The sequence below is a fragment of the Pristis pectinata genome, chromosome 32 (genome assembly GCF_009764475.1).
Source record: "Pristis pectinata isolate sPriPec2 chromosome 32, sPriPec2.1.pri, whole genome shotgun sequence".
In the NCBI taxonomy this organism is placed as follows: Eukaryota; Metazoa; Chordata; class Chondrichthyes; order Rhinopristiformes; family Pristidae; genus Pristis; species Pristis pectinata.
Window position 1 is genome coordinate 18,037,320 of NC_067436.1, and position 17,578 is coordinate 18,054,897.

The 17,578-nt window shown below is 42.2% G+C and overlaps 1 protein-coding gene across 3 annotated transcripts in view; it reads right to left on the reverse strand.

Annotated features, from left to right (window-relative positions):
* Window positions 1–16,547, reverse strand: part of ttc23 (tetratricopeptide repeat domain 23) — a 62,854-nt gene extending 46,307 nt beyond the window's left edge. For 2 of the 3 annotated variants that reach the window (XM_052042700.1, XM_052042699.1), the window contains exons 1-5: window positions 16,333–16,547; window positions 14,422–14,599; window positions 12,964–13,087; window positions 10,571–10,727; window positions 8,244–8,369 (exon numbers count right to left, since the gene is read on the reverse strand). In XM_052042700.1, coding sequence (XP_051898660.1) covers window positions 8,244–8,369; window positions 10,571–10,727; window positions 12,964–13,087; window positions 14,422–14,599; window positions 16,333–16,403 — 656 coding nt within the window. In that variant the 5' untranslated portion in view covers window positions 16,404–16,547. The remainder of the gene's footprint in view (window positions 1–8,243; window positions 8,370–10,570; window positions 10,728–12,963; window positions 13,088–14,421; window positions 14,600–16,332) is intronic. The other variant, XM_052042701.1, reaches the window with a different exon arrangement.
* Between the last annotated feature and the right edge of the window lie 1,031 nt (window positions 16,548–17,578).

Here is a 17,578-nt window from a genome sequence, read left to right on the forward strand (position 1 = left end):
TTCTTCCCATCCTTTTGTTTCTGTTACTGGCTACAGACCAATTTCCCAGCTCAGGAAGCCTAGAAGGATGAGCAGAAGTTCCTGCAATCCCTGGCACTATAGGCACAGCCATCCCCACAAATCAATCCAACCCAATTCATGATCTCACCCACACACACACACTATTACATTACCCCCTCCATCTTTCTCCCCCCTCGCTCACTCTCCCACTCCTTCCTTCCCTTTCTCTCTCATATCCCACTGCACACTCCACCCTCCCTCCACTATCTCTCTTCCTCCTCACCTCTCTCTCCCTTGCTTTACTCCTTTCCCTACAGCCCCCAGCTGCAGATTTTGACCATAGACCCTTCCATCCAACAGACCCCCAGTCTTTCAGTCGGACTGGGTAAAGACTTCAGGTCCATTTCCATAAGGAGGACTATCTGATAAATCAGTTGGGTTTTCCACAGAGAATCTAACGGCTCTACAGTCAATCAAAAAGCAGATTAAAAAAAACACCTCACTGTAGTAGGAGTATAAGAAAGTATTTGTTTAAAAGCAGAGACTTCTCTTTCCCTCCAAAATCCCATGCCAACTTTCCCTTTCAAGAATAATTAAGTACTAATGAGCGAAGCTGGGGAAACCGATTACTGGTTTGATGGTGACAGTTTTCCCTGTGGGGAAGTGTCGTGTGCACAGTAAAGAAACCCAATGAATGATTTCTTTGTTTACAGCACCAGTGAAAGTCAGCGGCAAATGAGATGCTCAATGCCGAGTGACCTCATCCTTTCCCTGTATGAGTAACAAAGTAAAATGTAATTTACATTCCCCTCGGAGATGGGCATGACCAATTTTCTAAACACAGAACCAAGTCAAATTAACTCTCTGCAGGCCACGTGGCTTGATAGCAAATTATTCAGTGCAGGTAGATGAGATTAGTTTAATTGGGCATCATGATCGGCACACACATCATGGGCCAAAGGGCCTCTTCCTATGTTCTATGTATGACAGCTATGGATAATGTGACTTAGAGCGTCACAGAAGGAAGAAAGGAGAACAGCCAGTAATTTCATTATGGATCCCACTCTGCTGTTGTGAGAGCTTGCTGTGCTCTTGGCTGCTGCAGTTCCTACAACAGTGCTTACACAACTGTGTGTCTAGCCGTGCTATTTCAGTTAAGGGTTAATCATATTGCTGTGGGCATGAGTCTCACACACACACACACAGAGCAGGCAGGCTGAGTAAGGACAGCAGTGAACCAAATGGATTTTTAGGGTTACCATCGCTGACATCAGTCTTTTGTTCCAGAATTAATTGACAGCTGCAATGCCTGGATTTGCTATCTCTGAATCAGGTATCCTTGTCTCTGAATCGCCAGTGCATTGAGACAACCAACATTCTGTTCTCAATTCAAACAGAATCACATAAGAGCATAACAAGAGTAGGCCACTCGGCCCCTCAAGCCTGCCCTGCCATTCAATAGGTGTCACAGAGTCATGCAGCACAAAACAGGCCCTTCAGTCCAACTCGTCCATGCTGACCATGATCATGACTGCTCTACCACAGACCTCCTCTGTGCCAGTTTCCCCTGAGCCTCAATTCTGCAACCTTACAAAAAATTATCTACTTCCTCCTTAAGTACCCCCAATGATCTCACCTTTACAAACTCTGGGATAGAAAATTCTAGAGATTCACCACTGTCTGTGAAAAGAAGTTCCTGCACACCTTGGTTTTAAATGACCACTCACTAATCTTGTAACTATATCCCCTCATTTGTGATGATCCGACCGGCAGAACCATCTCAACATCTACCCTCTCATGCCCTCAAGATCTTGTATGCTTCAATAAGATCATTCCTCGTTCTTCTAAACTTCAAAGAACATGCATCTATTAGACCCATGCAACACAGAATGGGTTAAGAAAGAAATCTTTGGCTATTGGGAGGATGACATTCTTATTAAACAGGCCACTAAACAAGTTCATTATCACTTATTGACGCCCTTATCCACATTTGTTTTGGCAGCTGCCTTTTCCACTATCACATAATGAAGGAATTTGCTGTCCACCAGCTCACTGGGAAGGGGGGAGGGGGGGGGGGGGGAAACAAGCTGGAAATTGCTGAACAAATATTTATATTCTCACACTCTTTCAAAATATAGATTTGTTTTATTCTTTGATTCCTTACGGAAGCCTGGATTTTCACAGCCAGCTGGGAGCTAGCGGATCTCATCAGGCCTCAATGAGGGAGAGAGGAAAAGTATTTGAGAACCAAGACTGACAGCATGTTGTTGAGACACTACAATGTCAAAATGATTCCCCAAAGTACAAAACAGTACAGGGTTCCATTTATACAACTTTCCATATCCTGGGATGTACCAAGGTGAACTGAATTGCCACTGAAGTGAAATCTAACCTCTAAAGCACAGAGTCTCAGGAAGTAACCATAATTAAATACATCTTAAAGTGGTCAACCAAAAGGTAAACCACTTTTGAAAGAGGTTTACCAGGATGCTGCCTGGATTAGAGGGCATGTGCTACAAGTTACAGCTGGACAAACTAGGGTTGTTTTCTCTAGAGCAGTGGAGCTTAATAGGAAATTTATAAAATTATGAGAGGCATACATAGAGTAGACAGCCAGTATCCTTTTTCCCTGGGTCAAAACCTCTAATACTAGAGGGGCATGCATTTAAGGGGGGGGGGGGGGGAAAACAGTTGAAAGGAGATGTGTGGGGCAAGATTCTTTCTTACGCAGAGTGGTGGGTGCCTGGAACAGGCTGCCAGGGAAGACACCAAGGTGTTGTTTAAGAGGCTCTTAGATACGCACATGAATCTGTACAGAATGGAGGGATAGGGACCACATGCAGGCAGAAGGAACTAGTGTAATTAGGCATCATGAGCTTAATTAGTTCAGCACAACATTATGGGCTGAAGGGCCTGTTCCTGTGCTGTACGGTTCCATATTAATTTCCATAATGTCAGAAACATGGGAAGCAATTTGCACTCAGTAAGGTCCCACAAACAGCAATATGTTAATGACCAGATAATCTGTTAGTGTTGAAGGAGAAACACTACCCAGGACAACAACTCTTCAAATCAGTGCCACGGCATCAGTAACATCTACCTGAGACAGCAGAATGACCAGAGTTTGGTGTCTCACCTAAATGACATGCAGCACCCCTTCAGTGCCACATTAATAGCATCAGCCTAGACTGTAGGGCTTGTACCCCAAAACCTTCTGTCCCAGAGGTAGGAGCTCTACCCACTGACCTACAGTTTAGTGGAATGGTACTGAGTAAGTGCTTGCATTATTTGAGAAGAATTCTCATAAATAGTACAGTTTGTACAATTAGTTGTTCTTTTCTCATTCTGCGACTGCTCAGTGAAATACTGTGGACTGGTGGCTTCTCATTATACAGTATCTCTGGGCTGCATGGCCCTACATTTTGAGCTATTGGTGAAACTTTAGATTCAAATGCTCACTATTGTCAGCCCCCAGTATTCTAACCTTATGATAAATGTAATTTCCATGTGGATGAACATTGGCATTTGTGGTTGCTAGGAAACCAAGCATGATTTGCATTTACTTTTCTTACAAGGAGTTGGAGGCCGCTCCTTCTAGCTGCTCACTTAGAGATTATAACTTACTGCACCATGTACAATCTGAAAGGGAGTATTCGGATCTGATCGACAGAAAGAAACAGATCACTATTTTGAGGTTATTCTCAAGAGTAGGACAAAGGGCTCACACTAACAAAGAAGTGGTGTATATATGAACTGACAAGGTGGATTAGTGCAGAGTTTTAGCAGTGTGTCAGAGGACATGCTGTGTATGGGTATGGGAATATTAAAGCACATCATTCACTTAGAATGACTGAAAGAAAGTGTTTTATTATGCTGCTTTCTGAGATTTTTTTGATGGTGTTCTGGCAGTTAATTTCCACATGCACTCTTTTTATGTGAAAACTACAAAATAGATGGGCAATCATATTTAAGATTTGGATATTTTGGTTTCGTATCACAAAGAAATACAACACAGAAACAGACCCTTCAGCCCATCGAGTCCATGCCAATCATCAAGCACCTAGTTTTACACAAATCCTACCCTAACCTGTTTTGTTCTCCCCATATTTCCATCAACTCCCATCCCCCCCCCCCAAGACTGTATCACACCCAGGGCAATTTAGTGTCCAATTAACCAACCCATGCCTTTGGATGTGGGAGGAAACTGGAGCACCCAGGGGAAACCCACATGGTTACAGGGAGAACGTGCAAACTCCACAGCACTGGAGGTCAGGATTGAACCAATCGATGCATCAATTTTTGGAATCTATAAAGTGCAGTTAAAAATCAAGATCGGTAATAACAATTACAGTTTAGCTTCAACTTTAATTATTTCTTTGACAAACCTTTATCTTGGTTCAGGAAATCAGAGACATCAGGAATCAAATCCTAGACAAGCCTTCAAAGGCCTGAATCTTTGATCCATAGCCACAAGTTCAAATCCCACTGTGGCAATTAGAGACTTTCAACTTGGGTAATTAGATAGATCTGCAATAACTAACTAGTTTCTGTACTGGTAACTATGAAGTCCTCGATTGGCATAAAAAGAAATCTCATCTGGTCCACTAATGTTCTTCAGGAAAGGAAATCTTCCTTCCTTTCCCAGAATGGCCAAATGTAATTCTAGATCCACCAATAAGGTGGACTATAAACCACCTCTTCAAAGTAGTGGCAAATATCAGCATTGCTAGTGCTACCACACACTGTGAAGAAAGTAAGTTTAAATAAACTTTTACAATATGGTCTTTGGTGCAATTTTTCAATTTTTAGTGTGGTTAAAACTGAAGAATTCCATCCATAATCAGCTTAGTTTCCCCCTTAACTATGACAAATGTTGGGTTCAGTTATATAGGGCATTGATGGGATTACCTGGAGTACTGTGTACAAATTAGTCGCTTTATTTAAGGAGGATGTTAATGCATTGGAAGCAGTTCAGAGAAGGTTAAGTAGCCTGCTACCTGGAATGGACAGATTGTCTTCCAAGGAAAAGTTGGACAGGTTATACTTGTATCTGCTGGAGTTTAGAACAGTGAGAAATGACATGATTGGAAGATATAAGAACCTGAGGAGTCTTAATGGAGTGGATGTGAAGAGGATGTTTCCTCTTATGGAGAATCTAGAACTAGGCATCAATATTTACAAATAAGGGCGGCACAGTAGCATGGCAGTTAGTGTGACACTATTACAGTGCCAGCAATCAGGGTTCAATTCCCATTGCTGTCCGTAAGGAGTTTGTATGTTCTCCCCGGGTTTCCTCCGGGTGCTCCGGTTTCCTCCCACATTCCAAAGACGTATGGGTAGGTTAACATGGGTTTAAATGGGCGGCGCGGACTCACTGAGCCCGAAGGGCCTGTTACTGTGCTGTAAATAAAGTTTTAAGTTTTAAATAAGGCAAATTTTTCTTAGAGGATTGCAAGTCTTTAGAACTCTCTTCCTGAAAAGGGAGTGGAAGCAGAGAATTTGACTATTTTGAGACAGAGATAGATTGATTCTTGGTAAGGAGATGAAAGGTTTCCAGGGGTAGGTGGGAACGTGGAGTTAAGGTTACGGTTAGTCCAGTCATGATCTTATTAGTGAGCAGCGAGGCTGGAGCTGGATGCCTGTTGTCTCAGATGACAGTGAGGAAACCGCATGGTGTCCATCATCATTGGGCATTGGTAGGTTGGCCAAGCAGGAGATTTGGAAATTGGGCTCAACTGTGTAAAGATACAAGGGCACCAGCTGATCTGAGAGACAAGGGGATGGTCCCAGCTACTGTCAGCTAGAGGGTCAGTTCCAGAGACCAACAACTCTGATGAAAGGTCACCAACTAGAAACATTAACTCCTTTTCCCTCTCAACATTTGATCTGCTGATTATTTCCAGAATATCCTGTTTTTAAGTCTAGTGACAGCAGTGCTGGATGTGAATGAGACTGACGTGATAATTTTTTTTACGTGACCACTCTCCACATTCTTCTGGAAATATTATCCTGTTCTTCCTGGGAGAAGGAGCCACCCAAAATCTCTACTATGTGGTCTGGAGTCACATGTAGGCCAGACCAGGTAAGGGCAGCAAATTTCCTTTCCTGAAGGACGTTAGTGAGCCAGATGGGTTTTAATGACAATCCAGTGGTTTTGTGAGTATTATTATAGGTAGCATTTTAAAATATAGATTTAATTAATTAATTGAATTTAAACTTCCCAGCTACTGTGAAGGAACCTAGATCACCTGTCCAGATTTCTGGGTTGCTAATCTGTGAACGTAAACACCAAGTTAACAATCACTTTGTAAACTATGTTTAATATTTGACATATAAACCACCTTATCTCCTGACTTGTAGGAGTTGACTCTGGAGTTTCTTTGAGCACCAGGTATCTATACGATGCCGAATGATCAATGTTCATGTTCTATCACAGACAGCGAGTGTTAGTGCTGGCATTCAGCTACACAAGGCGTCAAAGACAGACCCTGCTTTCACCTGTACACCCTCCAGCAAGCAGTCAATGAATAATTACATTGAATGGAAGCCTGGTGACGAGGTCTTTCCTTCATTTTCCCACATCTGGAGGTCTACCCAACCCTCTCTCCCTCCAAATGCAATCATGTAGTCCAACACTGACAAAGAATGAAACCCAGGACCTTTTGGATTCCTTGGCTAAGTTTATTGCAGTCACCAAGGGAGCTTTTCTGAAAATATTTGATACTTGCATGTTAAATTTAGCTTCTGGTATTAGCACCTCTAGAAGAATGTCAGACTAAATAACATAGTGCAGAGTCCATTCAGCCCACTATGTCTGTGTCCGCTCTTTGAAAGAGATCTCCCATTAGACCCCACTCTATCCCCACTGTCCGACAAGTTTTTCTTTTCTAAAGATTTACTTAATTCCTTTTCAAAATCTGCATCTGAACCTGGCTGAACCAACCTTTCAAATAGTGTGTTTTAGATCACAAGACTCAGTGGCGAAAGGAAAGTACATTTCTTTAACCAATTATTTTCCCTTTGGACACCAAGCATGTTGCAAGCTAATCTTTCCAATCTTTTATAGTTTTGAACATAACAGTGAAATCCTTCCTTAACCTTTTTCTTCATTGCAGATGAGATTATGTGAAGGTGCCATTTGACGCATCAGAAGTGTTGAACTGTGAGCCCTCCTCCTCCTCCTGCTGTTGCGGTTTTAAAAATAACGTCCCATTTTCCCAACACTTAATGAACCTCTCCCTGTGCAGAAGGCAGGACTAAAATTAAAGTCAAGTTGTTATCTTGAAAACACTTTGAACTAAGCAATTTGGATCTGGGTGGACACCAATCTATCATTAAGTCCTGTGTTTATGGTGATATCTGTTACTGTATCTAATGTCCCCAGACCAATCTAAAGGTCACTCATTTGCTGGTTGGTTTTGAATCCAACAAAACAAAGTTGCTCAATCACAAAGCTTATTTTGTTGGGTTCATGGAAGCCACAGAGAGAGTTTGTTTAAAAAAACAATTCATGCATTTTTAAATCCCAGATTCCTCTCTTTCCAACTTTTGTTGATTCTGAAGAGTGCCAACAGCCCAATCATCCATGAGTGGTAGCTGATCAACTCTAGAGGGCATCATCATTGATCGTTAGTCTGGATCACCTTAACTAAGACAGCAGTTGTGAGTCAGTGAGGTAGACTCAACAGCCACAGGCCTGGATTCCTGCCTCCAATCCACACAGGCACACTCTTCAGTAGGTACTGTAGTGAGTGTAAAAGTGGCACAGCTACCAGGGAACTCAACCTCCAATCTCACCACAGCTTGGGTTTGGGAATTCAATTTAAAAAAACAAGAAATCTAGGAATAAGAAAGCAGTTAGAATGTCATAAAGACCCAAGTGGTTTACTTGTGTCCTTTTGGTGAGGGCAGCAGGTTTTCTTCCTTGGATTGGGCATATACGCGACTCCACTCCAACACCCATGCTTAACATTAACCCAGCAAGTCATTGGGCAGCAGTAGCAATGCCAAAGTCCTTAAAATAGGTGCACCAAGGCCAAATGCAGCACTCCTGTTATGACCTCAGCTAAATGTGGACCACTTTTAGGAACTGTGGAGAGTGTGCAGTAGTAGTGACGAAAGGTTATGGAGAGAACCTCTCGGTGCACTGATAGCAGCCTGAACGTCACAAAACTTTGCCTGTGAGTCAGAAATGTCTACAACAACACACATTAGCAAAGGCATTTCCAAATGGCGGTGTTTACCTTCCTAAGGCCAAGTTAATTTTGGTGTCCACTTGTCTCATCTCTTCCTGCATCACCTCCTCTGCTCGGCGAAGCTCGTCCGCAACCTTCTCTGACTTCAGCAAACTCTGCTCAGCCTCTTTTAGAGTGGAGAGGATTAAGGAAAAGCAGAGAGGCATAATGCTGTTAAGAGGACATGAACAGCAGCAGGAAAAGGCCACATGGATCCTTGAACTTGCTCCCTTACTTCCACTGCAACACCTGCCCTATTGACTCACATAGTCCAAAACCATACCTTTTACATGAATCCATATTCTGAAAGGCAATGGGCTTGAATTTTAAACCTTCTGTGCAAATTCCAGTCAATAGTACTCAACAACAACATTACCATTTCTACTGCACCTTCAACATGGCAAACTGTCCGAGGGTGTATCACCGCAGTACCTTCAGACAAGAATTGACTCAGACCCAAATACTGAGAACAGACACAAGAGACTGCAGATGCTGGAATCTGGAGCCAAAAACAGACCACTGAAGGATCTCAGCAGGTCAGGCAGCATCTATGGAAGGAAATAAACAGTGGATGTTTCAGGTCCATATGAAGGGTCTCGATTCCAAACGTCACTGTCCATTTCCCTCCACAGGTTCTGCCTGACCTGCCAAATTTCTCCTGCAGTTTGTTTTTTTTTAAAAAAGAGAATAGACACTCAGTCAGCGAGCAAGGCTTTGTGGAGGATCTTAAAGGATTGAGACAGAGAGAGGGGAATGGTTAAAGGAAAGGATTCCAAAGCATGGGCTCAGCAACTGAAAGCATGACCGTCAGTGATGAAGCGATTAAGTTTGGTGATATTTAAGAGGCCAGAATTCAAGGAGCACATAGTATTCAGAACCTTACAGGGCCAGAAAAGATTAGAAAGATGAGAACTTAATACACGAGGTCTGGTCACCTGGAAATTAATACAAGGGAGTAGCAAGACGTGCTTGTCGAACAGATTTGATGCAGTCAGGATGCAGAGATTTGGACAGTTACAGGAGGGTAGAATGATGAAGACAGAACAGGGCTCTGAGATACCTCGAGGAGATGACTGATGCTGTATGAATATAGAAATTGTACAGCAGGCAAGGCTGCATATCTGAAGAGAGACAAAGTTAACGATTCACATTGGTAACCTGAAACATTAATTTTGCTTCTCTGTCCACAGATGCTGCCTGACCTGCTGAGTATATCCAGCATTCTTTACATAGAATCAATTATTCACACTTTGGACTGGCAGTGCTAGTCAGGGATGTAAAACCCTGATCCACTGTGCATTTTACACATATTAATGAACTCCAATTAAAGATGGGAATACTTTTTTCACTCATTTGTGAGAGGCGAAATGGACATTTACCAATAAAACTCGAACTGTCAAGCCTAATTATGTTTTTCTTTCTGTCCAGTGAAGTGGGGGAGATTGCAAAAGGAGCAGTGGAGCATTTCTGTGGAACTGCCCAACAGTAGCAGCTAAGCAAAATGCAAGGAAATAGAATATAAAAGCCAAGAGGTTACGCTACTATGATATCCAACACCAGTTAGGCCACAGCTAGAATACTGTGTATAGTTTCAATCACCACACTTTAAGAAAAATGTGATTGCACTGGAGAGGGTGCAGTGGGCATTTACAAACATGTTACCAGCACTGGAAAAATTTTAGCTACCAGGGAAGACTGGATAGCCTGGAATTGTTTTCTTTGGAATTGAGGAGGCCAAGGAGAAAATTAATTGAGGTGAAGAAAATTAAGTGGGAGTTTAGATAAATGGAAAGGACCATAGCAAAGGAGTCCAAAGCCAGGGAGCAGAGATTTAAAGTAATTGGAATATTATTGCCACATGCACCAACATACAGTCAAGAGCTTTTGTTTGTAGGCCATCCAGACAGATCATCCATATACAAGTACATCGAGGTAGTAAAAAAGGAAAAGCAGAATGCAGAATATAGTGTTACAGTTAAAGTGTGGTACGGGTACAAAGATGAGAGGGGAGAGGAGGAAAAGCTTCTCATTCAGAAAATAAAAGTCTGGAACTCACTGCCCGAAAGAGCCTTAGAGGTAAAAAGCGTCATCAAATTTAAAAAATACTTGGATGTGTCAGTGAAGAGTTGTGAGCTGCAGGAGTCCAGTGCTGGAAGACGGGGTTAGGCTGGGTGCTCTTTCACAATGGGCTCGAACATGGTCGGCTCCTCATGGCAAACCTATGATTCTAAACAACTTCTAACTCAGATTCCCAGTGTAGCATCAGATTTAAGTTTTTGCCAAAGCATTCTAGCTGCATAACCCTGTGCAGTTCAATCAGCTGAGCAAAAGGATATTTCTCAAGTTCCAGTAGAGCTTTGCCCAGTGTGAGGAACATGGTGATCAAACAACGGAGGATCTCCCTCCTCTCCTCCTCAAATGCTGGAAGCTGAGTGTTGGCATACATGATGTCTTTGGCCTTTTCGCAGTGCTGTTTGGCTTGCAGAGCCTGTCCTGTGGGAATAGTACTGCATGTCAAAGAAATGCTGTGCAACCTTCCTCAATTAGCCCCTTTCACTACAGATAGGGTCGTAAAGAGAGATTTTGGCACTTTGGCCTTCATAAATCAGGGTATTGAGTAAAGGAGTTGGGATGTTATGCTGAATTTGTACGAGACATTGGTGAGGCTAAATTTAGAGTATTGTGTGCAGTTCTGGTCACCTACCTACAGGAAACATATCAATAAGATTGAAAGCATGCAGAGCAGATTTACAAGGATTTGCTGGGACTTGAGGACCCGAGTTATAGAGAAAGGTTGAATAGGTTAGGACTTTATTCCCTGGAGTGCAGGAGAATGAGGGGAGATCTTATGGAGTTATACAGAATTATGAGTCTGAATAACCTCAGAATTATGCATGCAGGCTTTTCCCCCTCGGGTTGGGTGAGACTAGAACTAGAGGTCATAGCTGTAGGGTGAAAGGTGAAATATTTAAGGGGAATCTTCTTCCCTCAGAGGGTAGTGCGAGTGTGGAACAAGCTGCCAGTGGAAGTGGCAGATGCAGGTTCAATTGTTACATTTAAGAGAAGTTTGGATAGATACATAGATGGGAGGGGTTTGGAGGGATATGGTCTGGGTGCAGGTAGATGGGACTGGGCAGAAGATCAAGCCAGCATGACTAGATGGGCCAAAGGGCCGGTTTCGGTGCTGTAGTACTCTGACTCTACTTCTCTTTTATATATATGCAGTGAGCTGTAATGATCAGAAAAATGATGATTCTCTAGTTACATTTAATTGTTAAAAAATAACTGAAAGGTAATAAACTGTTGAGAAGATTAGGTGAGTGGGATTAATTGGATGGCTTTATCAAAGAGCAAGCACAGCAAGTATGGACCGAATGTCCTCATCCTGTGGTGTGTCATTCTACAATACGAGCAAGCCGTCAGGCTGGGTTGGATGGAGAGTGACGTGCCAGCAGCAGCTGGGGTGGCCACCCGCCAGGAGGCTGGTAAGAGTTCTCAACACTCTTCTCCAAATATTCTCGCCGTCACACTTTATATTTAGAGGGCAGATTGGTGGGTGTCGGGAAGTGGGTGCAATGATTTACTGCAGGACAGTGGTAAATGGATGAGGCAAGATATAGAAACATCACATTTATTAATGGAGTGGGTTGTTTTTGTAGCAGGAACATTTTAACCAGTATATTATGTATCACTACACAGAAGCCTCCAGTGGTCTAGGGTTTCACTGTACCCGAGATTCAAACTTTGACTATTCAACCTCAGGACAGTGATGTGGTGAGCCTCCTTTTGACTGCACCCAACATTCAGAGACAAACAGAAGGAGAAAACTCAGCAGTTTTCACTCCCTCTACTTATTAGATAGAGGCAGGATGTAACACATTGACAGATGTGTGGGGAGGGGAGGAGGCGGATGCAGGGAATGTGCACAGTCACTACCTCACTGTCTCCAATATCATCCACGCACATTCGTGGTAAATAACCAATGCACATCAACCTGATACTGTGAGGAATGGAAATCAAAAGAAGTGTGCATTTATATAGTACTGTCCACAACCTCCAGGACTCCTCAAATTATTGAGTTGACTGCAAGGCATTTGGGGCATCCTGGAGTGTAATACAAGTACCACGTAATGGCAACACTGGTAGAACATCCCCAAGTCTTCTACAGCAGCATTATAAACAAAATCTGAAATGAGGGCACACATTGGGAAGGCAACAAGAGCTTGGTCAGAATTAAGTTTTAAGGAAACTCTTAGAGGAGGAGAGAGAGGCAGAGAGATTGGTGTGGGGGGTGGGAGAGAGTGATATTCCACAATGTAGAGCTTGGCAGCTGAAGGCCTGGCAGCAACAATGGAGTAATTAAAAAGGAAAAGATGCAGAGATGTTGGAAGGATGCGTAGCTGGAGGAGATCAGAGAGAGAGGGAGGAGAGAGAACATGAAGGATTTGAGTTCTCTCCCTTGTTGAACTGTGAAGTTATGACACTGCTAGACCAGAGGCACTATAATCAGGAAGCATGGAGGTGATCGGTGGACAGGAATCGGTGTTCATTAGGATAGAGGGACTAGAGGTGTGGATTAGGTTCCAGAGAGAAGGATGAGGGAGGCTAGTCAGGAGATATTGGACTAGGCAAAAGCATTTCAGCAGAAGACAAGGCATAGATGGAAGAGGGTGACATTACATTGAAGGAAATATTCACGAGGAGACACAGGACAGAAGCTTCCACCTGCCTTTAAGGTCCAGGTAGCCTTTTGCTAGGTTGATATGGGCATGAGCCATCCGCCAGTGGAAGTCCCCAAAACTGATCCTTGCCAAGGCCAGACAACGCATCAGTTCTTGTACAGCAGGCACCTCCTACAGCAAAAGAAAACGACAAGCTCAAGACAGAACAAAGTGACACAAACAGAACAGTTACTGCTGCTTCCTCACAGCTCCAGTGACAGGGGTTTGATCCTGAACTTGGGTGCTGCCTGCGTGGACTTTGCACGCTCCCTCTGACTCTGTGGGTTTTCTCAGGGTTCTCTGGTTTCCTTCTACATCCCAAAGAGGTGCAGGTTGGTAGGTTAATCGGCCGCTGTAAATTAACCCCAATTGTAAGTCAGTGGGAGAAAGAATTAAAGTGGAGGTGATGGACGTGGTGGAGTGGGGCTTGGCCAATCTCTCTCCAAACGCAGGAAATTGGGACTAGCTGGGTGGACAACATGGTTGGCTGGGACTGGTTGGGCCAAAGGGCCTGTATCCGTACTCTATGAGTCATGTCTATCGAGCTTGCACATAAACCCATTTCTGCTTCTTTGTCTCCTCCATTAGCCCCTGCTATCACCCTTTATGTCATTTAACCTCTTCCCTTTCCATTCTTATCACACACCTCCCCTTTTGTTCTCTCTGCCCTTCCCTGCTTTCACTTGTTTTATCTCCAACTTCCTCAATTCTGATGGAAGGCCATTGACGTGAAACATTCATTGTTTCTCTCTCTGCAGATGCTGCCTGACCTGCTGAGCATTCTTCACCTCAGATTTCTGTGGCGTATTTTTCCTGTGTTACACCTTGGTCTCCCCCACAGGAGAAACTAAGTTCTACCTAGTCAAACCCCTACAGATCTCCACCACCCGCTGAAGTCTTGAATCTGTTCATTCAGTCTTGGCAGATGTAACCTCTCAGTTCATAAAAAAAATGTATTGCACAGAATGAGGCCATTGAGCCCATTGTGTCTGTACTGGTCAAAAATAAAAGAGCTAATCCAGCCGAATCCCACCTTCCAGTAGTGGGTCTGTTCTCCTGCAGTCTTCACGTACACCTTCCAGAGCTGGTTAAATGTGATGAGGGTTTCTGACTCTCCCACGCTTTCAAGACAGCGAGTTCCACACCTCAAGCACCCTCTAGGTGAAAACAAATGTCCTAACCCTCTTACCAATTGCTTTAAACCTAGTCCCGCTGGACTTTGACGCCTCTCCTAAGAGAAACAGGTCCTTCCTATTTTTTTGTCCCTCTGTCTAGTTCCCTCTTAATTTTAAAGAGCTCAATTAGACCTCCCCTCAGCCTTGAGTTCCAAAGAAAATAACTGCAGCCTATTCCAACCATTACCAGTTCTGGTGAACCTGCCTTGTAAATCACTTTCACACCTTCTCAAGTGCCTCCTTACCCTATTTATAAAGTGGAAACAGTATGCATTGATAGGCCCATCCTACCTCCCCATTAGCAGAGTGCATCCTCGCTCTCTGTTCAGCCTGTGCCAGCTTTTCCTCTGGCAGGATCATGATTGCCACTTCCTTCAAGGCATTTCTCTGCTTCCGTCTGACCCGGGCACTTCCGTTCAGTGTGCTGGGTGTCTCAGAACTTCCTGAGCTTGTTCTAGTGTCACAGTATCTGGACGATAGGAAGAGAGTGACCTGTGTCTGTCCTTCATCAATACAGGACAATGCATGGTTTAAAATCATAATGTGACTCTGTGTTTACTTTTCGGCTCAATCGTCAACCTTAGTTTCACTCAAAAACCCTTTACACAACTTTAGGGCATCCTAGGGCCACTGCCAGTGAAACACCAGGAACAATGGAAATACTTAGCGGGTCAAGTGGCTACTGTGGGAAGTGGAACAGAGTCAATGGTTCAAGTCAATGACCTTTCACCAAAAACCCCACAACAGTGAAGAAAGGTCTCGATCTGAACCATCAACTCTTTCTCTCCACAGATGCTGACTGACCTGCTGAATACTTCTAGCACTCTGTTTTTATTTCAGATTTCTAACATTTCGCTTGCTTTTGTTTTTAAAAAGTTTTTTTTGAAGCGGTCACTACTGTGTTTTGGGAAACGTGATAGTTAGTTCCACGTGGCAAGGTCTCATCAACAGCAATGTGATAAATACTGGCCAGGACACAGTGGACAAACCCCTCTGCAATAACGACATAGGGTCTTTTACTTCCAACTGAGGGAGCAGACAAGGCCACCACTCACACCCAAAAGATGAGACAGTGCAGCACTCTGTGCACCAGGAGCATCAGCCAAGTTGTTGTGCAAACAAACTGCAAAGAGATGGAAGCTCAGTTCCATTTATTTTTTGTTACTGCACAAAGGATGAATGTTATCCAGGGAACTGGGAGTCCCTCGTCTTTGTAGTGCATTGGCACAGCACAGTCGCATCAGTCTGGACTTTGGGAAAACCCTCAGATCCTACAACAATCCAACTCAAAAAGCATTATTAATAGATGCTATCTGCTAATTCATTTATTTACCAAACTAACACAAACTCTTTAAGTGATTAATGAAGGCAATATTTTAAAAAAAGTTTAAAAGATTAAAGAATGTAAAATAATATTTTTTAAATCTCATAAATTGGAAGCATGCAAAGGTTAGAGCCCATGGTCACAGCAACCTAGTCTTTGTCAGTAGGTTGTGGGTTTCCTCCATTTATATTTCATAATATTGATAAAAACGAGCCCATCAAATATTTCTTTTTAAATTTGCTTCTCTTTTGAAATCTTCTAGTAAGATATTTGAAGTCTCAAGCATAACTACAACAGAGAGTGGTAGCAGGCAATTCAGCTGTGGAAAGCATCATGTCAGAGACTCATACACAGACATGCTCTTCAGTGTAGCACTAAGGAGGTGCTGCATTGCCAGAAGTGCTGTCTTTCAGTTGCAATGTTAAAATGAGGCTCTGCCTGCCCTCTCAGTGGAAGTAAACAATCCCACAGCCACCATTACAAGGAAGAATATTCAGGCTGTCCAGGTCAACATTTATCATGAAGTAATCGAAGTATACAGCATAGAAACTGGCCCTTCGGCCCATCACACCCATACCAAATATCCATACTAATCCCAATCAATCAACCAAGATACCTAAAAGATACAATTTAGTCATACTGAACTGATCATGCAATAAATTTCATATATGCAAAACATAAATCCTAAACTCCAAATCGAAAAATGACAATCAATAGTTTGGGGGAACTCAGTTTTTGTATCTGAAACTATTTTGCCCAATAAATATTCTGCAATTTGCTAAAGCATCAAAAATATGACCAATAAGGAGAAAATGAACTCCAGCTTAAAATATACAGTCATGCTAACTTTTAGAACAGTTTAAATGACCCAAACTCACTGTGTTTCTGCTCCTGGGGAATTTATTCTCGATGAAACTTCACTGGCCAAATCCTCCTCTGCGCTGCTCATAATGGAAATTAAAAAATACTTATTACCTCCTCGATTTAATTTAAAAGCGCGTTTTCTGCTTAATGCACCTTTTTGGCGCCATAATCTTGTTGAACGGAGGGCTGAACATTTTGCAAGAAACTAAACACTGTAACAACTACTCCACATGCGCTTCATTTACACATAGCAACGCTCTAGGCCTTGATTGCCAAGCAACGGCATCTGCTGTCAATCAGAATCTGAGATAACCAATAACAGTACAGGGAGGGCGGGACGGCATGGAGATCCAACCAATCATTGCAAGAATTTTAAACATTGCCTCAATGAGGGAGACATTATGTTTCGTAACTTAAATAACATCCATATAAATGGTATAGGCATGTCAACTGCTTCCTTTTGAATTATTTTCTCTCCTGAAATCTTTTACTGAAGTGAATCCAAACCTCAATTAACTTATCATAGAGGTGACAGTTGGCAGGCAATTCAACTGCAGAAAGCATCACATCAACTTCCCTCCTCACCCGGGTAGAAGTCAGTTTTAAAAAAGGATACTGTTGTTCATCGTGTAAAGCAAAATGTAAGGATTTTATAGAGGGGAAAAAATAACGCTTAGTGTTCAAGTTTATTGTTGTCATAGGCATAAATGCCATTTATTTTTATATATTACAATATATACAATATATTTTTCTTTTCTTTTTCAATCTTTTTATTAGTTTTCAAATTAATACAGATTAATATATAACGTCAATGTTTGTACATGTAATATAAAGAGATCAGGAGAACAATCATGGCATGGATAATCATAAAGAACAATAAAATATAAAAAAAATGTAGATCCAAGATCTCTTAGTAAAATGAATATAATATAAAAGAAAAGAAAGAAAAAGATTTATTGTATAAATAAAAAAAGGAGAAAAAATCCCCAAATCAATAAGAAAAATTATAAACAATATATCAAACCAAACTAAACAGAAAAATTTCCAAGAAAAACAAACAAAAAAAAAAGAATGGACTAAAATTTCAATACAGCTTTAATATATTACAAACATGACAAACATAAGTTAACATCAGTTTAAATTAACATGAATTATACATACATGTGTGCAAAATAAACAACAAAATAAATATAACAACACTAGTGGAAGATCGAGAAAGAGGGACAATTAATTATACTCTGAGGTAGTGTCAGGGTGTTT